The sequence below is a fragment of the Neomonachus schauinslandi genome, chromosome 3 (genome assembly GCF_002201575.2).
Source record: "Neomonachus schauinslandi chromosome 3, ASM220157v2, whole genome shotgun sequence".
Lineage (NCBI taxonomy): Eukaryota > Metazoa > Chordata > Mammalia > Carnivora > Phocidae > Neomonachus > Neomonachus schauinslandi.
In genome coordinates this window covers 28,359,843-28,386,929 of record NC_058405.1, presented here as the reverse complement: position 1 = coordinate 28,386,929, position 27,087 = coordinate 28,359,843, and the positions used below count along the sequence as shown (strand labels likewise).

At 34.0% G+C, this 27,087-nt stretch overlaps 1 protein-coding gene across 6 annotated transcripts in view; it reads right to left on the bottom strand.

Annotated features, from left to right (window-relative positions):
- The window catches only part of RBM26 (RNA binding motif protein 26), a 77,427-nt gene that overhangs the window by 10,835 nt on the left and 39,505 nt on the right, over positions 1-27,087 (bottom strand). For 2 of the 6 annotated variants that reach the window (XM_021697953.2, XM_021697954.2), the window contains exons 10-19: positions 21,684-21,795; positions 20,414-20,573; positions 18,673-18,837; positions 17,891-18,022; positions 16,606-16,677; positions 9,702-9,827; positions 9,292-9,366; positions 7,491-7,658; positions 5,742-5,846; positions 2,547-2,747 (exon numbers count right to left, since the gene is read on the bottom strand). In XM_021697953.2, coding sequence (XP_021553628.1) covers positions 2,547-2,747; positions 5,742-5,846; positions 7,491-7,658; positions 9,292-9,366; positions 9,702-9,827; positions 16,606-16,677; positions 17,891-18,022; positions 18,673-18,837; positions 20,414-20,573; positions 21,684-21,795 — 1,316 coding nt within the window. The remainder of the gene's footprint in view (positions 1-2,546; positions 2,748-5,741; positions 5,847-7,490; positions 7,659-9,291; positions 9,367-9,701; positions 9,828-16,605; positions 16,678-17,890; positions 18,023-18,672; positions 18,838-20,413; positions 20,574-21,683; positions 21,796-27,087) is intronic. The other 4 variants (XM_044913536.1, XM_044913537.1, XM_044913535.1 and 1 more) reach the window with 3 other exon arrangements.

The following is a 27,087-nucleotide window of genomic DNA, read 5'->3' as shown; positions in this document are numbered from 1 at the left end:
GAAAAAAAATGATGAATAATTCATTTTAGTACTTGATATTATAAGATAAAGAATGGTCCTATTTATAATTCTATACTTTTTTGAATTAGGGAAACTTATACTTGAATGAACTGTTCTTTAAAAAAATGAAACCATGGTCATAACTGGGCTTCCTTAATGCCCTTCCTTCATTATTCCAATCCTAGAATATGCTAAATTCTTTCTAAAACAGAATATTTAATCCTCAGGATATTTTATGAGTTTTTTGTGTCATTCCCAATTCAAAGATGGTGGAAAAAAAAAGGTTCAGAGGATTTAAATAATTTTCCCAAAGTAATTAAGTTAAATATCAGGAGAGTCCAGGTCTTTTAACATTCGAACTGACCCTGCTTTCACTCCTGTTACATACTCCTCTACACTCCACACTCTTTAAAAAAAAACTAAATAAATTAAATTATGCCTGCTTTTAGTTTGTTGGATTTTATTTTTTCTGTATGTAGAAGGATTTCTCCTTTATCATATTTCCTTAAACAGCAAACTTTAGCATATAAAATTCTAGTCCTTTATCATTACTAATACCTTCCATCTTTCTTAGCCAAAACCAAAATAACTATGATCTCATTAAATACACATACACACACACACACACACACATTCCCTATATCGAAAATTTCTGTAAAGATAACGGACTCTAACATCAATTAGCTCCTTTCAGCTGTCAGTTACTAGCTGTGTGAACTTGAACAAGTTACTTAATCTCTTCATGTTTTATCTTCTTCATCTCTAAAGTGAGCATAATAAAGGTACGTACCTCAGAGTTGTTGAGATAACTCATAATATAATGAATTATATAAGGCACTCAGAATAATACCTGCCACAAAATAAATGCTCTGTAACTTTTAGCTATAATTTTTATTATTAATACTACTGGTTCCAGTATAAATTAATGAAGGCATTTTGTTAATCACAATTTATAACAGTCAATGGGTTTTTTTTTTCTCTGTTACTTGCCCCATGTTCAAATCCCAGGTTGAGACAGAGGACTAAACTTTAAACCTGCATTCTTAAATGATTATTTTTAAATGCGCATTACCATTACTAACTTTGAAAGGAGTTCAAATCTCTAAATGCATGCAAGAATCTCCATGTAAAGGCTCTGAATATTTATAAAACCAAAACCACCCTACTCTCACTAAAATACATTCATAACAAACGCACCTGGTTTATTTGGATTTAGCATATTCTTTGCTAGTTTCTTGATTAGCTATATAACTGTATGCAAAACACTTAATTATCTGGATCTCCTTTCCTTCGGAAAGGGGCGGGGGAAGCTGGGGTGAGTAACAGGCAAGAATTGAGCTAGATTATCTCTAACATCCTTTCTAGCTCTCTGATTCCTTTATTTCTCCCTTTGAAGCCATCAAGTATAGGACTTTCCAGACTCTTTATTAATCATTTTAGTTACTTCTTAAATATATACAATTTCTTTCAATAACTCCCTATGTCCTGACAAAGTAGTTTCACCTTTGTAAAACTTCTGTTAACAGCCTAGAATATAATTGTCAAACATCTAAATCTGAATTTCCAAAAGATTCAATCATTTGTGTACCTATCTATAAGCTTATTGTCCCTTCAAGATCTAAGCTCCAATTTTCCTACCTCATGAAATTCTCCTGTATTATCCTTTTTCCATCATATGCCTGTGTGAAAGATACTTTTCTAAGTTACTAAAGTACTTAGTTTTTAATAAATTTAGCTTGATGATGTGATAAATTATGTTTGCAGTTTACTTTAACTGCTTTGTGTTAAAACAATATATATAAAATCCTTGAAGGTAAAGAACTGGTTATTTCCTATCTCCAGAGCAGTTACTATAGTGCTAAAGGCAAGACTGATGCTTAGTAACTAACCTTTGGGATATCACTAAGAATCACAACATTTAAGTTGAAAAGGCCTTTAGGCAAGTATAATTTCCATTCTGCACACAAGCCCAGTGGATCCCAGGAAGTCCAAGTTAAATAATGGGTTAGCCAGAACTAGAATCTCATTCTCCTTTCTCATAGGCCTATATTAGACTGACTCCCTTTAATTATATCCTGCCAGTGAATAAAGGCAACTTCAAGATCATGTATCAAAATTTTGTCTTATTTCATTTCTAAGGTCAGCTAAATCAAGAATACAGTATTAACAAATAAAAGTCCATCTTAATTAAAAAAAAAATCTGGGTGGCCTATATGATGTGTTAAATTTTCTCTTCAAAGAATGTATCAAATGAAACTAAACTATAGGACATCCCCTTCTGAATTAGCAAAACTTAAATCATTCCTTTCACAGTATCTGAAGGCCTACCGTTAAAGAATAGCAACATTTCTTCCAGATAGCAATTAAACAAAAAAATCCCTCAGTTTGTTTTTTAAATAATTAGCAAAAGATTATTATGGATTAATCAAACCCTTTGGTCAGATTAATGGGTTTAAATTACTCATATTTTCATAACTTCCCCTTCAATATCCATTATCCCCAACAATGATTATCAGTATGTGTTTTGTTGGACAGTAAGAAAGTACCGCAAAATGAGGAAGAAGATCTTCTCGATCACTCTCTGTAAATGCAGAAATCTCCAATGCCCTGGGACGATGATCCACCACAGCATGACCAGGCACACCTCGACCTCGACCTCGACCCCTGCCTCGGCTATGAGCTGCACCTCGGCCTCTTGAGTGAATTCCTCTACCCCGACCAGATGAAAGAATCCCTCGTTTTGCAGCCTTGAAGAGATCAGACACACAAGTTAAACATCACAAGCCACATTATATATATATTCTGTCAGAGTAGTCAATCTTTTATACAATTTGACATCATATTCAAATACTGGCCTATGAAAGGATCTCATATAAGTTAGTTTTAGTTTTTAAAGTGAAAGCAAATTTAGGTAGCTGATGAAATTAGAAAACAAAATAACATTAATTTAAACAATGTTTTGAAATTATTAAATGTGACTTTTTCTAAGTTCCTACTTTCCAAGATACCAGACTGTATCATAAAAAGACCAGCAATTCTTGATTTCCAAATAATACAGAATGTTAAAATGTTACTTCAGTTTAAAACATACATAATACACAATAAATTTATTTTTCCACTTATAACTTTTAAATAGTGTATTTGCCTGTTGACTTCTGTAGGTATAATTATCTCAAATTCATCATTTTAGTCACTTATACTAATATCATTTTACAACCAATGTAGCACAATACCTTATATTCCATCACATTGTTCTATATGAATAGTATACCATTCCTTCATTGCACAAATATTTAACAAACACTTCCTATGTGCAAGTCCTTACCTTCCTGAAACTCAAATCCTAGAGGGGTAAGAGACATTTAGCAACCAAGTTAGTTAATAATATTAATGAGAAGTAACTCAAAGAATAAGGAAATGCTTTAAAGACTTGAAAAGAACATTAAAGATTGGCAATGAATAAGATACCAGCTGACAGACTAGATATTTAGTATGTGTTCAATGAATCAAAGAAGAAACAAAGAACAAAAAAGGTAAGGGTGAGGGGTGGGAGCTACAGCATGAACAAAGGAATCAAGGTTGAAAGAAACATGGTACTTCTAAGAATACAGGAAATCCAGTGCAGCTGGACCACATGGGATGAAAAAATGAAGCTAGAGAGACAGGCAGAACCAGATGATGAAAAATTTTAAGGACCACAATTAAGGATTTTTAATGTTATCCCAAGACCCATGAAAATCAGTTAAAACATTTTAAACACAAAAGCATAGTGACGCAATCAAATCAGTATTTAACACGTTATTCTGACTAGTTTTAAGAACACAGTAGAAGATAAGAACAAGCTGGGAAACAAGTTGGTAGGCTACTAAAGTAGCTCCAACAACTGAAGATGGAAGCTTCGTCTACAGTGGTGGCAACACAGAGAAGTAAACATATTTAAGATATATTTGGAGGTAATATACATAAAACTTGGTAATTAATTGATATGGATAATGAAGGAAAGAGAGGAATCAATGAAGATTCCCATATTTCTGGTTTGGGTAACTGTGTAGATGGAATTTAGGAGCAAGACAAATTCCAATTTTGAACAGGTTAAGTCTAAGGATGTGAGATATCCAAGTAGAAATGTCAAGCAGGCACCACTGACAAATCTCTTCACAAGTATAAATATTTGTTTCTTCATCTCAAGGCAGTTCATCTTAACACTTGCTAAAATAATCTAAAATCCAAATAATAAACTTCACAGGTCAAGGATTAATGTTCATAATGGAGCAGCATATACAGACTTATGCTCTGAGGAACACGGTCTCAAAATGTTCCCTGAAAAAGGGGGTCCATGGACAAATAAATTTGAGCAGTACTGAATACTGAATATGTGTATTTAGGGATTCAAGAACCAAAAACCTCTAAAGAAACCCTATGGCAACAAGCATGTTTAATACAACCTTTTCCAAATTTATTTGGCCTCAAAAGCTTTTTGCACTAATAACCTGTTAACAAAAAATGGAATTGGTGTTGTCAATGACACACTCTGGGAAACACTGTATTACTGCATATTCCAATGGTAACTACAAATTAAAGTTTAGCCATCATAAAAGGAAACCAGAAAATGCCATTTGGCATTTAGTTATATCATGATAGAGAAACCAAGCATGGACTAATGAAGAATATTGGTAGAACCATTATTTATTTATTAAAATTTCTGAGCCAAAATTTTAAAAGTAACTTGTTTTTTTAAAATGCCACCAACATAGGCAAGTAATCTCCATAATAAAGAAAATACAATTTCTATATTAACACGAAAGAAATCTTTTTCAAAACCTGTTATCTTGGCCAGGACACAAAGGCAACCCTATCAGGTTTCCAGAGAATGCAAAATGTATGCAGGTTTAGAGACCATCCTATGATTTTCTATGACAGACAAGATAGAGACAAGCACAGTGGCTGCTAAATGTTAAGTCTTTAATACCTGGATGCCAGTACTAAATTCAGAATATGTCCTATTAGAAAAAAATCACCAAGGTGCTAACAAATTTGGGAAAAAAAGTGTAATTCTCAGATGAAGGCAAAATAATCTAAAGAATAAAAAATTTTAATTGTGACATCAATCATAAACGTAGACAAGTACCAACTGCATTAATGACATTAATGTCTCTGTACTTCAAAATGTAATTCTGATTTTTAAACATGTTTGCTAAATATTACAAATGCTCATTGTAACAATCAATTTCACTAGGTTTTTCTTATATAATCATACAGCTAAATTAGAAGGAAAGAGTTTATTTTCTTTTATAAACATCCACAGCACCATCTATAGGCAAAACTTAAGTAAGCATGTTTTTAATACAGCTCTCCACTAAAATCTGATCCTTATAGTAACTCAATATAATATGCCTATATATGCACAGAATATCTCTGTGAGAATACCTGAAAAGACTTTAATAGATTTTGGTCCCAGGGAGAAGGAGAGACTAAAATTAGAAAAGGAACCAAACTCACCAGAAGTGGAAGGACCTGGGTGTACAGGCAGAACTGCTACCACCCCTCATTAAAGAAAAGATTTTCTCTCCAGTTCTGAAAAATTTGCTAACTTCTTCTCTCTTTCCTATATCAACTCCCAGTATGTATGTCAGAGACTACCAACAATTATTGACTAGAATGAGGGAGATCTATTTTCAAATTGACCACCATGACTACATCTGCTCCTCTTTAGCATACTGTGTAGTTGTGGTGAAACATACTTCCAGCTGTAACTCTGTATACTTTCTCCGAAGTTCAGTGACTTCTTCTCCAGCTTGCATCTTCTTATATAAATCCAGTTCTGTGTCAAGCAATTCTTTCTGCATCTAGAAAATGGTAATTAATAATTTAAGTGACAATTAATATCCTGCATTTATAAAAAAACTTTTTATACAAAGAACTTTTACACATTCCTGTTTAATCCACACATTCCTTCTGTATCTGCAGTCCTACCACCCTAGTCCAAGCCATCAATCACTTCTGGTCTACACTACTACAATAGCTTCCTAACTTGTTCTACTTCCACTCATTTCCCTATAATTTGTTTTCCATACAGAAACCAGACTGAGATTTCTATGGACTGATATGAAGTAATTTTCAGGAAATAACTGTGAAAACAAACAAACAAACAAGGTGTTAACGAGGATTATATAGTATGCTTTTACGCTGGAAAGAATACATACATACATACCAAGAGGGAGGGAAGAATGGGGATAGGGATAGAGTGGCAGGGATCAAAGGGAAAAGGTCTTCTATATATACTTTTTTAATGTAATTTAACTTTCAAATCATGTTAATGTTTTATTTATTCAAAAAATAAAAGTCAGCAAGAATGAAAGGGAAGGGGATCCAAAACTTACTACAAATAGAAATACATTTAACTTTATCAAACTGATGACATAACCACACAAAAGAGGAAAAAAAGTAATCCTAGGCCACAGTTCTGACTCTATGTCCTTAGTTGAACATATTGTGAGCTTGTAAAGAATACAAATAAATTTTGAATCTTTTACTTGTCAGAAGTGGTATTGTTGTAGTAATTCGGGAACTACGTGGAATGTATTAAATGACTGTGCAAATGAGTACTGTACTGATGTTAGTGGGAAGCAAGCTGTCATTATGGGAACAGGATATAAAATATGGAATAAGAGGAAGAAAAGAAGAACCCTGTGGTACTGGATAGAATCAGAAATATCAGTATGAACTCATGATTTTATACATATACATACATACAAACAAGACCAAGTATAAATATTGTATAACTGGAGGTTTTTAAAAATCACTTAGTACCACATGAAATTCTCTTCCTCACTTATTCACATCCAATGGATTAATCTACCTGAATTTCCCCCTTTTAATCAATTCTACATAACGTTGTCAAAATGTTACTTTTAAGATTTTATTTATTCATTTGAGAGAGAGAGAATGAACAAGCGGAGGGATAGAGGGAGAGGGAGAAGCTGACTCCCCACTGAACATGGAGCCCAATGCGGAACTCGGTTCCAGGAAATGGAGATCATGACCTGAGCCAAAGACATATGCCTAACGGACTGAGCCACTCAGGTGCCTCCAGAATATTACTTCTGTTTATTAACCTTTTATACTATGAACTCCTTAAAAAATAAAGCTCAAACTCTTCACTTAAGTATTTATCAAGCATTCAAGTACCTGTATCACTTTGTCCTCAAGCTATCTTTTCAAGATTATCTATAACTATCCTCCTAATTACTGACTTTCCAACTGTAATATAAAGGATTTAAAAATTAACAGAGAAAGGATTTAAAAGATTAATAGTTTGCTTGTCTGTATATATTTACTATTAATTAATGAAGGAGGGGAAAAATGTTAGCATATAATAGTCAGATTTTAAGCAAAGGATATTACCTAAAAGGAAAACAATCTTAAAACAGTGTAGCATTTTAATGTTTCTTGGTAAGCAGTAAAATGAAGAACACCACAAAATAAAATACCTGAGTCTTGGTTTTTATACTTTTTGGAAGACAGCGTCCAGGAGAAGCAGCTTTGACCTCATCTTTCAACTTGGTAATATTTTTTGTCAAAACCTCTAAAGTTTTCATTATTTCTGCTTTATCTTCAGACTTCATTGATTTGTTTTTCTCCAGTTTTGAAATTAACATCTGCCAAATTTTTAAAAAAGAGAAAAATTAAGATACTCATTCCTCATATTATTAACAAAGCAAATACAGCAAAGTAAATATAAAAATAAATAAATACTGGTTTTAGTTTATATATTCATGGCAAAGCTTACAACTAACTACTAAGCAGAATAACAGATTTGGTGGTACTATCTCAATTCAAGTCTTAATCTTGGCACACTTTGTAAAGAATTACACATTACCACTGGTCTTTCAGAACATAAGTTCAAAGCACACAACCCTAAGAAATTCAAGCTGACCACCGAAAAGTCAATTTGAAGTAGTATCAGTAATTTTACTTTCCAATCCATCTGTGGATATTACTGCCTCTAAGTATTCCCACTCCAAATGTAGTCTGCAACCCAGAAAGAACCAGAGGAAGTTTCATGGTTTCCTTCACATAATGAAATCTTAAAAAATTAATTACTTTGTTACCGGGAATAGTAACTGGCTGGCCTAAGAACCATATCCCCAAAATGGACAGGAATCAAAAGATAAACAAGGCAATACGGGGCAGAAGATACCACATATTATAGGTTTTCTGAGTCAAGGTGGTTTCAGTTTGTGGTGTAAAGTACTATAATTTCTCTTTATAAGGTATATCTAAATTTAAATTAGAAATTATAAGCGAAAACGTAAGAAGTTTCTGTATTTTCAATATTTTGAAATGTCATAACCTTTATTACTAGACATAATCAAAAACTAACACTAAACAGGGGCGCCTGGGTGGCTCAGTTGTTAAGTGTCTGCCTTCGGCTCAGGTCATGATCCCAGGGTCCTGGGATCGAGCCCCGCATCGGGCTCCCTGCTCGGCGGGAAGCCTCCTTCTCCCTCTCCCATTCCCCCTGCTTGTGTTCCTGCTCTTGCTGTCTCTCTCTCTGTCAAATAAATAAATAAAATCTTTAAAAAAAAAAAAAAAACAGACACTAATTAAATGTCACAGAGCAACCATGTACAAAAGAAATACTGCAAACCATGCAAATAATCTTACATTTTTCTAGCAGCCACATTAAAAAGATTTTAAAAACCCAAACCAGTAAAGTTAACTAATACTGTATTTAACTCAATATATCCAAAATGCTGTACTTCAACAAAAATTATTGAGATGTTTTACTTTTTTCCTTTGTATTACATCTTTGCAATCTGGTATGCATTTTATATCCATAGAGCACATATCAATCTGGACTAGACACATTTCAAGTACTCAAGAGTTGGATGAAGCTATTAGCTACCATACTGGACAACACAAAACTAGAGGATCCCTAGCCAATTAAAGAAAGGTATGCATTTCAATACTGAGAAAAAGGTTCCAATTCACTATCTGTTGACAAACTACTGTGCAGCAACATATCTGGATAAATACTCCTTATTTTCACTTCAAGTTGACCGCCCAGTTCCTTTAAACCACTCCAATCCCCATTTCACCATTTAATGCTCTTCATCCCCAATACATTAATCAACTGATATATACTTTATCACTGATAAATATTTCAGTTTTACCCTTACAATTACATAAAATATATTTCATAAGATTAGCTATATAGTGTGAAATTAAATTTACTTAAAATTATAACACCATAAATATATTTTGCCAAATCTAACTTTAATATTTTACCTTCTGTGTTTCAATGTGCTTTTCTAAAATTTCTTGTTTCCTTTTCCTTACATCTTGCTGAAGTTTCAGTGCCTCCTAGAGAAAGAGACCAAAAATATCATTAGAATATTTACTGATAAAACAGATATTCCAGAGGAAAGAAATGGTTGTAGATACAGCAGCTTGGCAACAATTAAATGTAAAGTTTTGCTTTGTACAAGTTAAATATGTATTTAAGTTTCAAAGATCAATCAAGAGAAGCTTTCATTCCCCCCAAAATTAGTATTTACTGCTAAACTATGAAAAATAAAAATTCAGTGGACCCAACATACACTTCTTTTAGTTCTATTCTATGATAAGCCTTGAAAAAACACATACATGCAGAAAAGCTTTCCTACGTGCACATTTTGTACACTATTATCTGTATTTACCTGTTTTTTTTTCTGTGCTTCATTATTGTCAAGTGCAGAGGTGGAAACAAGTAAGGTTTTCTGTGCAGCCTTCAAAGCAGCTGGATTATACACTGTTTTAGTTAGGCCAGTAGATGTAGACAACACCTACCAATACAAATTCAATTTCTTAAAAAATGTACCAAGCATTCGTGATTACCTGTCTTTTCTACAAAACTCAATTTTAAAACACTTTTGTCAAAAATCAGTACATTAAAATAAATGTATTATATACATGTAATAACTAAATCACATTTAATGATTTGAAAGGAAGGGTATGACTGAGGCATAAAATATAAAATAAAAAAACTAAATTACCAGCATATACCTATAGAAAAAAAAGAACATACAAAAACTTGAAATAAAGAAAAAACACTGACATTACTACATCACTGAGAAACTATTAGTTGCTAAAAACATTTACTTAATATTCCTAGTGCCTAAAGCAAAAACTGTACACAAGAGCATGACACAGGAGGAAACTGGATACTGCCCCTCAATTTAACATGATCATTTGCAATTTATAGTTCTGAAATTAACCTTTCTTAAGAACTTAAGAAACTGCTTTCTTCCTCCATTCCTCTGCTTGCACTGATCCCTCTGTTTTAAGTGACCTTATTCCCTTAAACCCAGCTCAGGTTCAGCACCGAACAGTCAAGACCTCCACAAAGCCCTAATCATTTATTTATTCTACCCAGATCCTTCCATGAAATTTTATTCCTACGGCTATTCAAACATTTAATTAAAATGACCTAATGATGTATTAATTTACATGTCTCTCTCCTTGTCTACACAGTAAAGCCAACAAAACCATGTATTTCTCCTCTTTGTGCTTCTTCTACTACCTAAACCTTGTTACCAACTAATTATGAGACCCTGGGTAACTTCAAGCACCTTTTCTGGGCCTCAGTTTGTTCATCTGAGAATGTTTAAGTTGATGGCATCTAATGTCCTTACAAACTGAAAAATTCATTCCATGAGGGTAGGGTTTTTTTTTTTTTTTTTTTTTTTGGCTTCGCTCACCACTCTATCTTCAGTGCCTAGAAAGTGCCAAGGCATGTAGTAAATACTCAATGAATAGTTTTGCACTAAATTAAACTGAAATGATGATAGACTGAAGTGTACAATCTACACAGGGTCAATTCAAAAAAATAAAAGTATATAGGCTACCTTTTTTATTCTTCAAATGCCAAAAGTTGTAGGTTCTATGGTGTGGTTAGTTAACAGTTCTTTATTGAGTCTAGAGATCCCTTAAGGGAAATCTATGAATGTTATAAAAACTAAACATGGAACCATATGTATGAACAATGTAACTTTCCTGAGGAAAAAACATAGTTTTCCAAAGCGTTAAGGGAGTTCCCTACCAAAAAAGGGGGTTAAAAGAACTACACAAACAGAAGATCATCAATGAGAAAAAGAGCCCTACTTTTAGCTACTAAAATATAAACATATGGGTCTATCAGAGAAGTATCAATCAGACACCATTTTCTAATGTTCTATCATGAAGTTAAGTTAGGGAACATCACAAAGATTAGACAACTCATCACTATTCTAAGTATTCAAGAATATTTTAGCCTCCAAGTAAAATAAAAACCTAGAATACCATTAATTATACTGGTTCCATACAATGCAACTGATGTTTAAAAATAAAGGTTCTTTACAATACTTGATGTGTATCAAATCTGACTGATAATTTTCTTCAATAACAAAAAAATAATACTCAGATATCACTAACAAATAATGAAATGGTTGCATTCAGTAAAATATGGAGTAAACACAGATTTACTTTGCAGTCTAACTTCAGTCACCATTCTCTGTAATACCAGAAAACAATTTCTTCTATGCTACCTTACCATACCACACAATGCTAAACTGCATGATCATACAAGTATAACAGAGTAACTTTATAAAGAAACACAAGATAATGTGCTAAAAACAGTGTGAGTGTCTCATAAACGGTTTTCTTCATGAGAGCTCTATAAAAAGTTGAAAAGTTGTGACCAAAAAGATTTCTATACTCAAGTAAGTTGGAAATAACATAAACCTACTTTCTAGTTTCAAAATGCATTTTACCGTAAGAGCTGTGAGAAGGCCTGAAGTAAAGAAACCCATAATTTGTTTAATTCGGCATTTCTTCAATTTCATTGAGAAGGGAACACTCCTTTTTAAAGTGTACTTATTAACATCTGATATCAGACTAAGGAGTGCTGATTCAAAGTGAATAAAACTGTATGACAAGAATGAGGAGACTCCTTTACTCCTAAAAGCATCCCACTTCTTGTTTTATCCAAGAACTGCCTTCTATACAAACAGAACATTAGCTAACATATTTCACTGAGCTCAAAACATCACTACGAAACACATTATCACAATGTACCCCCACTAAAGACAAAAAGGTTGCCAATTATAACCACAAACACCAGTAAGATGTAGCCTAATTTCAGAGGTGTTGAAAGGTGAAAATAAAATGTCTTAGAAACAATGAACTATTAATCACAAATGCTGCTCACTATTTGAATCTATCTGGTTCTAGAGTTTAGATAGTAAGAGTATGAATAGCAAGGGATATCTGTATTTTCAAAAGACAAGGATGGAGTTGTGATAAAAGAGAAGAAAATCTGTTAAGAATGAAACCAGTGGAAGGAAATGACAAATCCAACAGAAAAGAAGGTGCTACAACTCCTAAGAACAAAGTCAAAGCATAGGTGGTGGTCTTTCAAACAACCACACCTTCTCTTATTTTCCAAACAGGTTTCGGCATGTGCTGTATTTTTACATACTGATCTTATTGCATTCACCTATTAACTCTAAAGGCTGGTGAATTCTTTTGGATTTTTCACATATACTATCATGTCATCTGTGAGTAAATATAGTTTTGTTTCTTCTTTTGCCACCTTTTCACCGTTTATTTTCTTGCCTTACTATACTGGTTAGGCCCTACACTAAAAAAAGTGATGAGAGTGGACATCCTTTCTCGCTCCTGATCTCAAGAGGGAAATCATTCACTATTCAGTATGTTAGCTATAGAGGTTTTATGAAGATAAACTTTATCAAATTAAGGAAGTTTCTTTCTATTCTTATTTTGTGCATTGTTTATTGTGACTAAGTAATAAATTTTATCATATGCTTTTTCTACTGAAATAATCATAGGAGGTTCTTCCCACCCTTCTCCCCCTTAGTCTGTTAATGTGGTGAATTAAGCTGATTTTCAAATGTTAACTCAATCTTGCATTTCTGGAATAAATTCTACCTGGCCAGGTCGTATTATCTTTTTTCATATCACTGAGAATTTGTTAATTATTTAGCTTAGGATTTTTATGTGTACATTCATGAGCTATTGCTTATAATTTTCCTTTATTGTAATATATTTGTCAGGTTTGGTGTCAAAGGTCCGTTGAATTCAAAAGGTGAGCTGAAAAGTATCATATATGCTTTGTTATTAAAATGTACATCACATTACTACTACCTCTCACTTTCCAAGACAAAGTCAATTTCTTAACAAGACAGAAGTTATAATCCATTAACACCTCTTTATCTTATTTCCTATGTAAAATATTACCAGCCATAACTACCACTAGTTCTTGTAAAGAAAGAGAAAAACAGATTTTTCTCATGGATAAGAATGGAAGGGGGGAAAAAAGTATCTTGTAAAAATTATTAAAAAAAGAACTTGGTTCCCAGAAAATTCAGCATACAAGTAATTTTATAGAAATCATCTCTCTCCGTAAGAAAAACAATCCTGGTAATAATTCTGACTAAATAATCCAGGTAATAATCCTGAGAGAGATCAATGTATTAAAAAAAAAAATCAAAAGTAGTAACAGTTATGAAAAAAGAAACTCATAAATTCCTGTTATATTTAAAGTAGCAAAATTACACAACAAATGCAAATTTAAAAATCAAAGGGTTACTTAGATGACTGCATTTTATAGTTAAGGAAAGTGAGAGAGTAAGATTTGTTCAGGATCATACCTAATGTCAGCTGCTGTATCAACAGCTGAAGTCTCACAAATGATTTGCAATGTTCCTTCAGTATACCACACACTTTCCCTTTTAAAAGTTGCACAGTACGTATGTTAACGTATCATATTGCAAAGAGACCAAGATATATATTTTTAGATTTAAAAAAAGGGGGGTGGGGAGAGAAACTACTGCTAAGCTGCTAAGAAACAATAACATCCTGTATCACAAGTCTAATACACCTGAAACTAATAATGATATACAAACATTAAATAGTCAAGTGATTAATCATTTTACCTTCTTAGTCTTTAAGAAGGGTCTTAGGGAGATAATTTGGGCAGTCTTAAGTCTTTCTGTAGACTAATCAAGATGGTACAGATGCCACCTTTATTCTTGATAAATTGCTCTGTCGTGAGAGGTACTCCAACATCATTTCACTGATCACTCTTTCCAAATAATACCTATTTAATAGCTACTACAATGCCTTAAGATTTAGCAGTATCAATTAGGTTTTAAGTTTCCTCTCTCAACTCTCTCACAAAAACGACTTTTAGAATAAAGAAGAATCACTGAGGGGTTTACTCACTGTTGTTGAGAGGAAGGGGAAAATTTTTACATTTTTATACTTACTTGCTTTAATAACGACAGAAGATACTGTATAGATACTAGTTTTGAGTATTTCCCAGCCTTCAATTTGATAATGGGAAACATTCTTCTATCCTTCCTAAGACTTCTCTGAATCACTAACCTCTAAGGATTCTTCAGCAAAAACCCCTATAGACTTGGCGAACGGGAACAACCAAGAATAAGCAAAAACAAAATGCTATTCTATAAACAGGTTCACTGAAGATGACTGGAAGTTACACACTTGCAAGTAACTGCTTTCCTTAAAAGATTCTTTACAGTATTTACAGTATTTTTTCATTAAAATACTACCATTAGTGATTTTTCAGTGAGTGGTAACTATATGAGTAAATGTATACTATCAATTCCAAATTTATATCCCCTTTATCCTAAAGCTATATAAAACACATTAAAAAAACAAAAACAGAAGCAAACATACCAGAAAGGTTCTGTAAAAGCTATAATTAGTAATGTCAATTTCTAAATCTTGACATAAACAGATGCTAAGCATAAAGTTTTTAGGCCTCTCCAGAATTGGTCATTACTACACAAAGTGTAACAGACTTTTTTATTTTCTTTATTCCTTAGTTACTTATTATCAAAGAGGATAAACCTAATCAAAGTAAGTATTTAGATACTGTTAAATTCAGTAACATAGACTAATACATAGACAAATTCAGGGGGGAAAAGGGAGGCATTATATGGAAAAAATTTGAAGATTTTATAGAATAGTGTAAAGAGATTTTCAATCTTTAAAAGAATGACTAGAATTCACTTAGAGGAAAATGCACTCCAGGAAAATCACCACCAAAAAAAAGAAAAAGAAAAAGGCAGGAAAGAGTGAGGAACAATGAGTAGAAAAGGGCCTGCTAAGGTAGAACGAAGGACTAACACGGAGATGTGCGGCCCCAATAACCGAGGTATGATGAGCTATGAATCAAGCAGTTATTTAGCTGGGGAAATGAAAGTTTCTGTAAGAAGTTAACATTAAAATAAGGCTGGGATTTTTTACAATGGTGATATATAAACTACAGGAGGGGCGTACAGCTAGGACACCACATCTAGAGGCCTGGAAACTGAAGGTCGTGGAAGAAAGAGAAGTGGATGACAAACACAAGTGAATGACTGAACAACTTGGAAAATGGTGGTATAACTTCCAGAGGTTGGGTGAGGAGGAGAGGTTAATTTATGTGGGAAATCCTCCTTTTTTAAGCACATTATGCCTGAAGTAATGCTGAGGTGCCCAAGATAAAAATCTGAAATACAGAATAAGATTTGGATTCAAATTTTTAGAATTGCCGTAGTTTAACATGGTAAATAAGGAAAAGAATATACAGAAGAACCAGTGGAGAGAGGTTAGCCATCTCATGGAATGCTCTATGTAACATATGGAGTCAACTTCCTACATAATCTTAATAATGGAAAGAGCCATGGATGTAAAATAGAGGAGACCCACATTCCAGTCCTGACTCAATATTTCCTAGTACATCCACTTGGGCCTTACCTTCTTCTTAAAGTGAGGACAGAGAAATGAGAAAAATTATCTAATCCTGTTCTGTGATTCCATATACCCCAAATAAGACTAAAGACCAGAGCATTCACTCATACCTAAATAGAAAAAAATAAATAATACATCTACACAGAACTGTAGGACAGGTCCATGAATGGTCTTAATCAGTATTTACCCCATCATTTAAAAAAAGAAATGACAAATGACAATTGTCAGGCTATGTACAATAGCTGTTAGTAATAAATAAAAAATTTACATTTACATCATCCTTTCCAATTAGAAAATACTTTTAAATGAATCATTTTATTTAATCCTCACAAAACCCTGTGAGCAACACAAATTTACAATCATCATTTCACCAATGAGGAAAAAGAATCAGAAAGGTTAAGAGCACTGCCCAATATCATGCTGGTTAGTAAGTGAAGAGCCAGAACTCAAACTCCGGTAAAATTCCTAATTTGTGGCCTTTTCCATTAGGCTGCCAGAGTTTTCAAATTAAAATGCACAGTATCTCTAAAGAAAACATAGTAAATAAAAAGAGAAAATGAAAAGAAGGAAGCACATGGACATACAGTGAGAGGCAAATATTAAAATGCTGATGCAAAAAGTAAAAAAAGTATAGGCAAATATTTTTCTTTTTCAGCAAATGGAAAGCAAAAAGGTAGGAATAAGAGATACAGATACTATTAAGGAGCAAGAGTTTAGAACTATGAAAAAAATTAAAAAATTAAGATGCCACCTGAAAACATGTATGAAGCCAAGACAAACACATCATGCTATTATTCTTCTTACCTTTTCAGTTGCTGAAACAGATGGCTTTGATACAAAACCCAACCTGTCCTTCACAGATAACTTAGTTACATTCTAAAAAAATTAAAATGGACATATTCAGTGTTTCCCCAAACATACAGGTCTGTTGGGATTTTGAACATTCGGATTCTACTAATATATACTGACTCATTAAGTATACAGATGTTAATCCTTGGGCCTTTTTCAAAGACAGAGACAGAAAGAAAATGTGTGTGGAAAAACAAACAGTAGGCAGTATTACTCAATCATAAACAATTATGATGTAAAGTAAGGTTTGAAACAGGTATTTACTAAAGTCCCCTCCAGTGATACAGAATCATAAATTCTTAGAATCCTATGTTGACAAGTAGAAAGTGTGAACATTATAAATATCAGATTTGAGTAATTAAAATATGTGCCTGCTTCTTGAGCTTAAAAAATAAAAGCCATTCTTTCCTAAAGTATATTTTTATAGCCAAATACACTGTTTCTAGTGATGATTTGAGATAACAGGATGGGGAATTATTATTGTAATTGGGGGTTTTTTTAGTAACTAAGAATTTATCAATTTCCACTCTGCATGTTTTCACAGAATCTCATTATCTTACTCTTCAGGAATTATCTAGGAAGACTATTTTAATAAAACAGCATCCTAACTACATCCTAACAGTACTTTAAACAGCAAATGCTGAAACATCTAGAGACAAAAGAAAGCTAAGTTTCAGAGACTGAGAGTGCAGAAACAAGAAACTGCCACTCAAGTGTGGAAGGCAGTGGGAAGGGAATGACATGTGGAGAAGAGAATCTGAAAGTCAGGAATAAGTGATGCAAAGTTCTGAGAGCTGCATAAGTAACCTGAAACAGTATTATCAAGCATGCTAAAACCTGATGGCTTAAAAGCCTTCCCTTCCTAAAAGCTTTTGGTGCAGGGTACTGTATCATTCTCTCTGGCACAGAAACCTAGTTAAGTAAAAGATGATGGGAAAAATAAGATTTAGTGTACTGAACTTCATGTTATCAGGCAGTTTTGCTTGAAAATAACTCCTCCACAAAGTGAAAGGGAACTCAAGTATTAACTAGAGAGAGAATTTAAAATTCAAATACTATAGGAAAAGTAGAATGTGAAAATCTTATGCTAATGGCAGAAAGAAAATTTACAGGTGGAGTTCACAGACTATGATATTTCCATATAAAATATATACAATTAACTATAATTCAAATCACAAGGGAAACTAATTTGCTGAGAACCTGTTATGGGACAGACACAAGGAGAAGACTTTTCATTTACCTGAGGAAGGTCTGAACTGGCACTCTGGGCTTCTGCTGGTTCAACAGTATTTGAAGGTACTGGACCCAACCGCTCTTTGACCGACTGCTTCACAACAGGTAAAATGGGCTGCTGGACTAAGGGCTGCATTACCTCAGAACAAGAAAAAATGTTAAAGAGGATTAGCTCATGAACATGTCAAGTAACCTCTGTTATCTGTTATTAAATTGCCCATGTAGACAGTTTTAAAAGCGCAGCTTATAATCAAAACCTGTCTTCCAAACTCCTTCATACACATATACAGATGTTTTTCTTTGCATAAATTAACTTATTTATAAAGTAAATAATGAACAGGAGAAAATTCAATTGAGAAACAAACTGCTATAAACCGTCCTACAAGCAACTAATCTAACATTACTTAGTGACTGGTTCAGTGACTGAAAAAGAGAAAGAGTAAAGAGGGAGGGAGAGAGGAAGGGAAGATTTTCCAAGATGAACACACAGTCTGAGTTTCTGGAATATGTATAGCTACCACATACTGAGTATCTCCTATCTACCAGGGACTCTTCTATATGCTTTACATCTTAACATCCTACAACTGTCTAAACTAGGGAATTAACTTCACAATAAAATGAGAGAACAGGTTAGGGACATTAAGTAAGTTCCTTCAGTCTTTACAGTTAATAGAGTTAGAGCCAGAATCTGAACTCAAGTCTACCTGACTGCAGTACTCCTGCTGCTCTTAAACACTATGCTGAGCTTTCTAAGAAAAGCAGTGAATTTCACACAAATCTCTCTCTTACCTTTGGAGAAGTAGTTTGTAATTGCTGGGTACTTCCTTCTCTGTGCCAATAAACCTTAATAAAGCGATTGTTTAGTACTGCTTCTGTACTTGATATAGCTTTCTTTGCTTCTTCATATGTTGCAAACTGGATAAGAGCACCTTCAGGATCACCATTATAAGCAACCTAAGATTTAAAATATTAAGAACAGTGAATTCCAAAAGAATCCACTGCTTCATCCAGTAAAATTCCTCAAGAGATGAAATTCTGGTCCCTCCAGGTAATATTCTATCTTTACCCTTTCTTATATCTAGATTATTTACCAGTTTACTTTCACTCCCAAAGATATGTTAACTAAGGACTGTACAAAATGCAACCTGAAACAACAGTGAAATACCATGTTTTGCTCCTCAGTTTTGAAAATTTTCCTAAATTAATTTTACCAGGGCAGTTAAATTGTATGACGAAAAGAATATTCTGAAAACTTTTTTGTGTCTCCATCTAAATGTGGTAGATAAAACTGAATTGCTATAAAAAGATATTCAGAGATATTTAAGACTAGGTAACTATGGGGTAATATGTATACCACAGGCCCAAAATATATATATTTTGTGTGTGCTAACTGGTAAGTAGATAGACACAGAAATAAAAAAAAAAACTAGAATAATACATGATATATTTTTAACAATAATAGGATTATGAGGATTATGGGGATATATGGAAAGGAATGAGAAGGACACAAAGAGCTGAAGGGGAAACATTTCCTTTAAATTCTATACAAACTTCTATTGCCCCACACCAAAGAAGCATGCATTTTTTCATGTTCTTTTTATATTATTTTTTAAATGTCAAGAAAGCAAAATTTTCCAAATAATCGACTTCAGTTGTACTCTCTACAACTTATTTTTATCAGGTTATGGGAAATAATTATTTTAGTTTAAAAGAACATCGTACAAACTGGAAAAAAAGCCCAACATTATTTCAACATTTAGACATACCATATAATGTAAACTCAACACTAAATAACCTCACAAATTACGTATACCCAAGCCAAGGTCTAATGATAGGTGAAGTCATAAACAAAATGTACTGATATTTAATCCTTAAGGATGTTCAAAAGTGATAGAGGAAAAAGTTAAATATTTAAACTAATTAAGGATCACGTGGTGTTTGGGCCCCAAAAGTATCTGTTAAGTGCTTCCCACTATACAGGCAGCAAAAACAACCTGACAAGCATTCTGCTGTAATGCTTCAGAGAACCTAAGGAAATGAACACTATTAAACATTAGATTTTCCAGGGCACCTGGGTGGCTCAGTCAGTTCAGCATCTGCCTTTGGCTCAGGTCATGATCCCAGGGTCCTGGGATTGAGCCCACGTCAGGCTCTCTGCTCAGCTGCAGCCTGCTTCTCCCTCTCCCTGCCACTCTCCCTATTTGTACTCTCTCTCTCTAATAAATAAATATTTAAAAAGAATAAATAAAAAAGATCAGATTTTCCTACTCTGATTAAAGTTTGCTATAATTTTATGATAACTTCTATTAGGCAGGAAGCATATAATAATCAAAACTGCCTTCTGAAAGCAAAAAAACTCACTCAAAATCGCATATTGTTTCAAAAATACAGTTTCATCTCATTCCAATTTCCCAAATTTAGAATGTCACCAAATTTTCCATCTTCCTTTATAAAAGTGTTTTTCTTACTACATTAAACTCCCTCCCTAAATAATTAAGCAAAGACAAGAGAATGACTTCATAGCTCTTACCTGTAAGTTAACCAAGGTTCCAAATCGACTAAAATGTTCATTAAGTTTGCTGATATTATTTAATTCTGGGGGAACTTTTCTAAGTTCAAGTTTGGTATTTTCATTTCCAAACTGAACCTTCTTCTGGAAGCCTGGGCTGTTTGTTCTATTAAAATTTGGCCTGTAACAAAAATCAAGTTGATTAATACATTTATCAATTTTCAAATAGATAAACCCCTATCAAGCACAAATTAATAAAGTTTTACAATTTAAGTTCAATTGTTTTTTCAAAACTGAAATTACTGGTTGATAAAGAAAATTTAAATTTTCTTCCAAAAACTGAAATTTCCAAATTAGTACTGTACATATCTTTCATAGAAGCTGAGAAGGGTTCTTCTATACCATTTATTATGTTCCACTTCAAATCCATGCCTACTTAAGCAGGAAAGGTCCAGTGCTCTTTTAGTAAATTTGCATATACAGTTTTTGTTGCACTTCTGCAAAAGCTAGCTTACTGAAATGTATCCTATTCTAAAACACTAATTAAAAACAAGGTACAACCGTCTCAACCACTTTCCAACTTAAAAAAAAAAAATGTCAAAACTGTAAACCATACATCTGGCACTTGAAAAAAGGACAAAACTGGCCCAGAGAGGTTACACTGCTTGCCTTACATCACAGAATTACAGGCAGAGCCAGAACTGGATATTATCCATTATCAAATGATGTTAAAGCTCTGAAAGTGTGATCCAGGTCCTTCCCTCCTTTAACTTGCAAATTTATAAGAGAATCATCACATGCATCCCAACATTCTTGTTCCTTCCCTCTTTCTCTGAAGCCCTTCCCTGACAACTTTAATGTCTATCCAGCCTCCCCTGCTCCCCAAGAGATCACTTTCCAGCTCTTAATAGCACTTGGCCACATGCTAAAGCCTCCTCCCAAACCTGACCCAACCCTAATAGTGGGCTCATGACTATCCTTTATATAGGTAGTTTTCAGTGACATCTCTAAGTTAAGCAGTGTTTTTTTCTGGAGGTGGGGAAAGGTAAACTTTCCAAAAGAGGAAAAACTGTGTTCTTGACTACCACACCATTTCTGTATGAAAATGCCTTCCAAGTACCAATTAACTTACAAATATTTAGAAATCAATGTACACTATAGTGTGAGACTGCTTACAGAACAGAATTATATAAAGCTCATTTTGAAAGAGAATACTACACTGCCAAATAATATTCCAGTATCCTAAAAATCACTGTACAATAAAATTCCTCAATTTTCCCTGCCAGCTTACTTATCAAACCAGGTCTTCTTTGTAGGAGCTCCAGGCTCCCCGGAACCAATGGTTCTTTTCCTTGATTCTGAATCCACTACTATTCTCATACTGCTTTTATTAGGAGGCTTTTCTATTTGAAAAGAAAAGAGAGCACAGATTAATACTCTGTTTATCACAGCTACTTCCTTAAATACAGACTGAAAACAAAGTTCTGGCTTTTTGTCCAAATACACATTTTTAGAAAAAATAGAAATAAATGTAGATTCAAATATAATAATCTAAGGGATTTTAACTTATTCTGAATTCTTTTCATACCTAACTAAAGAAGACTCAGTAATTCTTACATGTCAAATTACAATATGACTTCTGCAGGCCATTTCTTTTTGAGGCGGGGGGGGGGGGGTGTGTGTAAAATCCACACGACTGTTTCCATTTGCCATCACCCTCCCCATAAATAAATGTACAAATAAACCATCTTGAGGCTTTGAGTCCCTAGTTTTGAAATCAAATGCACAATCTAAATTTAACATTTATTCAAATTTAAATTTATTCAAAATTTAACATTAACCCAATGACCTTTAAGAATTTGTAACTTAAAAAAAAAAAAGAATTGATAGAGTTGTGATTGAAGTAAGTTGCCTATTTAAATATCAACACAGTAACACAAAGTATACTTGATTTTTTTTTTTTTTAAGATTTTATTTATTTCTTTGAGAGAGAGAGAGACAGTGAGAGAGGGAACACAAGCAAGGGGAGAGGGAGAAGCAGGCTTCTGCTGAGCAGGGAGCCTGACACAGGGCTCGATTCCAGGACCCTGGGATCATGACCTGAGCCGAAGGCAGACGCTGAACGACTGAGCCACCCAGGTGCCCCAGCATACTTGATTTAAAAAGGTATTCAAGATTGAAATGCAGTACAAAAGATGTGTGTGTGTGTGTGTGTGTGTATGTTACTTTCAACACTTTTCATTTACTTAGTTGGAATGTGACAAACATAGGTATATTTAACCTGTTATTCCTAAACAACACTAAAGCTTAAAACATGCAAACCTTAATCCACATAGAAAAATATAATTTTAAAGTCCTTTTTAAAGATGGATAAATTGATTGCATATATCCTATTCTTAATATTTCTAAACATACAACTAACCAAAATAACTTAAAGTGTTTCAGCACAACCTCTCTCATATGGCTACAACTCTGACCTCCATCAATCTCTCTACCGCACATGAACTCTTAAGAGTCAGTCCTCAATTTCTAACTTGTCGGTTTTCTCTGGCCATCTAGTTCTGAAAATCCTACAGGTTTCTCAAAACTCAGAGTACCTACAAAGTACAAATTATCTTCATATCAAATGTACTTTTCAAATCTTTCTTAAGCATTTCTATTAATGAAACTACTATTTGATTTCTGAGTGCCATGGCCACATCCCTTCAATTCATCTTACAGATTTCCTCTCATTTCTGAGACAAGCTTGGTACAAACTTGCATTACTTTTCACTTAGTCTACTGTACTTTCTGGATTCTCCTTCCAGCAACTCGTCCTATATAAAGAACTAGTAAAATCAGTGCCCCCGAGCTCTGCTGCTTTCCTTCATCTTCAACCTCTTCCTCTAAACTGGCACTTCCCATCAACATTTAAGCAAGCTCTAATTACCCTGTTTTTAAACGAAACCTCATAAAACTACTTCCCCTCCAGCTACGGCCTTCCCCCTCTCCCCATCCTCACAGCTATTTCCTAAAGAGATGTTACACTTGCTAACTTGCTTCCCTACCACCCATTCACTAATCCTCCAAAAACTGGCAGCTGCTCTCATTACTGCACGTAACGTGCTCATCCTAAATTTGCTGATGTCCTAAAACTTGTTGCTTAAGCTTATAAATACATCCCAGTCCTTTTCTTACTTGACCTCTTGATCATTAAATGCTGTTGATCACCGTCCTCTCCTATCTTCTCTTATTTTTCAGGACTTCTCACTCCCTGCTTTTGTCTGTGCCTTTTTGACTTCATTTTCTCAGTGCCCTATGTAAGCTCCCTCTTCTCTGCCCACTGTTTCAAATACTGGCATTCTCCAAGCTACTTACTTGGACTTTCCAATCTCACTCTACGCAATCACCTTAAGACAGCTATTACCATGGCTTCATTCATCATTTTTAGTGATTCTCAAAGGGAAGGAGAGTATATCAGAAACACGAGAAGGGCTTTCAGAACCTGTGTCAGTCACGCTTGCAGATTTGGGTATGCCTCGTTCCATCTCCCTGTACCTCCCCCAATTACTAATGGCACAGAAGAAAAGATTAAGAACCACTGTTCTACATGCTCATGATTAAAAATCTGTATGTTCTAAACCATCTGTCTCTTACAGACCTGATGTCCAGATCCTATCTCCGACTGGATATTTCTCTTCAAATGCCCCAGGACACAACAAATTAAACACTTCCAAAACTAAATTTATTTTCCTACCAAATCTGTTCTTCCTCTCAATGAATGATATTATCAGCTACCCAATTATCCAGAGCAAAAACCTGGTGTCTTTAATTTCATCCTCTCCATTTCACCCATTCTAAGTCCCGCAATCCAATAATGTCGTCAATTCTTTCTACTAAATTTAAATCTTTCATTTCCCACTGTTAGTACCCTACTCCAGCTACCATACTATCATCTCTTTTTCTAGAATTCTTCAAATGCCCTTAACTGGTCTCTTACCTCCCTCCATATATCTCACTCCCTCTGTTCCAGTCATAAAGTTTTCAGTTTCTCAAAAGTATTATGGAGTGTAAGTGCTTTATCTACCCCCTTTCTTTAGCTAACTCATCCTATGTTTCCACAGCAGATCAGGTAGAAACATCCAGTATCTAACACTGGTGATGTTCACAGTGTAAGTTGGCAGTTTCTTTGCCCAGTGGTATCTTCACAAGACCAGTTCTGCAACGGGATTTGTGGCCTTACTCCTGCATCCCAAGCCTGGTTCACTGGCTTTCTTGAATTTTTGAGCTATCAAATATCCTTTTTTACTTTAATATGTTCTTTATTTGAAGGTTCACTAAGAAAAGCAGTGATATATTTTTCCCCCAGTCATTGTGATGTGTTTGTTCCAACTCATCTATATTCTCTCACTCAGATTCTCTTTCATTGTTATTTATTTAAGAAGTGTTAAAAACAGAAGTTCCTCTTGGTATACAATTAGTAAACGTGTCTATTAGTTATATATACTGAGTTTACCCTGCAATATCCTTTTAATAAATTGCTTTTATGCTTAAAATTTTTTAGCACTGGTTTTGTTGACAGCAAATGGAAAACCACTTAGCCCTTATTCCTACCTATATCCAGTCAAGGAACATCTATCAAACTCTTTACCTCCTTAGAAATCTGGAAAGAACAATTCTGAGTCTCTCAGTCACTTGCATTAGTAATTCTAAGGTATCAATGGGCCTAAAATTTTTTCATATGTTTAATGATGATGATTCCCCATCAAGTTTAAAGTACGAAACGTAACAATATAATTATCACATAACAGTCTATGACAAATTTAAATTAAGGCCATCATCTACAGACTATAAGAAATGTACACTAATTATATAATAAATAATATTAAAAGCTTTTAAAGATTTTATTTATTTATTTGAGACAGAGAGAATGAGAGAGAGAGAGCACATGAGAGGGGGGAGGGTCAGAGGGAGAAGCAGGCTCCCTGCCAAGCAGGGAGCCCGTATTAAAAGCTTTTAATTATGTATCTGTCACCATTCAGGACAATAAATTTCAAACCAAATAGGCAAAAGATGAAAACATTTTGGCAGGAGGAAGAATGAAAAAAGATGAGGAAACAGAAATATAGGTACTACTCAATTTAAATGGGGTGCTACATCAGTTCTGTGGTACATAAAAACAATGTTATTAGTGGAAAATATATTCCTAAACCAATTCACAAAAAATACTATGTGATGTATATGAAGAACAGTACTAAAATAATCACTATATACAATGATTCTATAGGAAAAGGCATTCAAATTTCTAACCATACATACTAGACATTTTTCTCTCAATAGGGCCACTTCCCGTAACTTGTAACTACACACGTGTGGAGCTGAAATTGCCACAACTGCAACTTCTACATAGTAAGATTTATATGCAAGGAGTATGATCCCTCTTCCTTTTCTTAATCACCATCAAAAAAGTTTGCCTGGCATTGGAATGAGTCTAATGAATATTTATCTGCAGTAGCATATATTTTTGCCACACCTAAGCAGCAAAGTAAGAAAGAGATGACTTCATGTAGGAGGTTCCAGTAAAAGCAAAGAGTACGGGTATGATGAAAAGAAAGGTACTAAGTAGTGACTCAAAGAAGAAAGGGATTTTCTCTGAACTAGTCAGGAGAGACTTGGGAGATGAAGAGCCACAATCTTAAGTGGCTTATAATTTTCATTTATAAACAATCTTACATCCCTTATAAAAAACTCTTAAAAAATATTTTTCTTCTGTTGTTGTTAATGATAGCTATTAGGATTCCTCAGTGAGAATTTAAAAGATGTGAGAGAAAGGTGGCAGCCACACGAAACACTTTCCTGTATAATCAAAGATGATATAAATTAAATAGGGTATAAATTATAATGTTCCCCACACCTCTATAAAAAAAAGTCCTCTGAACAATCAAGTTAACAGATGCAGAATTTGATAGTTTCGAAGAACAAATAAAAAAATGGCAAAGTGTAAGTAATCACAAGTTTACTAAACCACATTAGGTACCAGTATTTAACAAGCTGGACTTTTATTCATGATTGATAAGGCATGATTTTTTTTTTTCCACTAGAAAAAAAAGATAACAAGGCAAGACCACAAAGAAAATGGGATTTAAAAGTTAGCTGAAGTAGGGCGCCTGGGTGGCTCAGTTGGTTAAGCGACTGCCTTCGGCTCAGGTCATGATCCTGGAGTCCCTGGATCGAGTCCCACATCGGGCTCCCTGCTCAGCAGGGAGTCTGCTTCTCCCTCTGACCCTGCCCCCTCTCATGTGCTCTCTCTCTCATTCTCTCTCAAATAAATAAATAAAAAATCTTTAAAAAAATAAATAAATAAAAGTTAGCTGAAGTAGTTAGGGAAAAAAATATATTTTATTGGCCTACATATATTTTCCATTATGGATGACAACCCCTCACTTCCTGGTATTTGCAGCCAATGCTCCCTCTTTCAAATTAATGTGAGCTCTCTCCCTTCCTCTAAACCTTCATATCACGTTGCACCTCCAGGAGAGCAGTTTTGCTGCCCCAGCTGGTGACTTTTATCATCGAAACTCTGATCTTCTCTCATTTAGAAATTTTAGCAAAAGGTCTGTCTCCTCTGAGAAAATTTTAAAAGCGAATGAATCACTTCCTAAAACATAACTCCTTTTGATTAAAATATTATAAGCAAACCAATATCAAATTCTTAT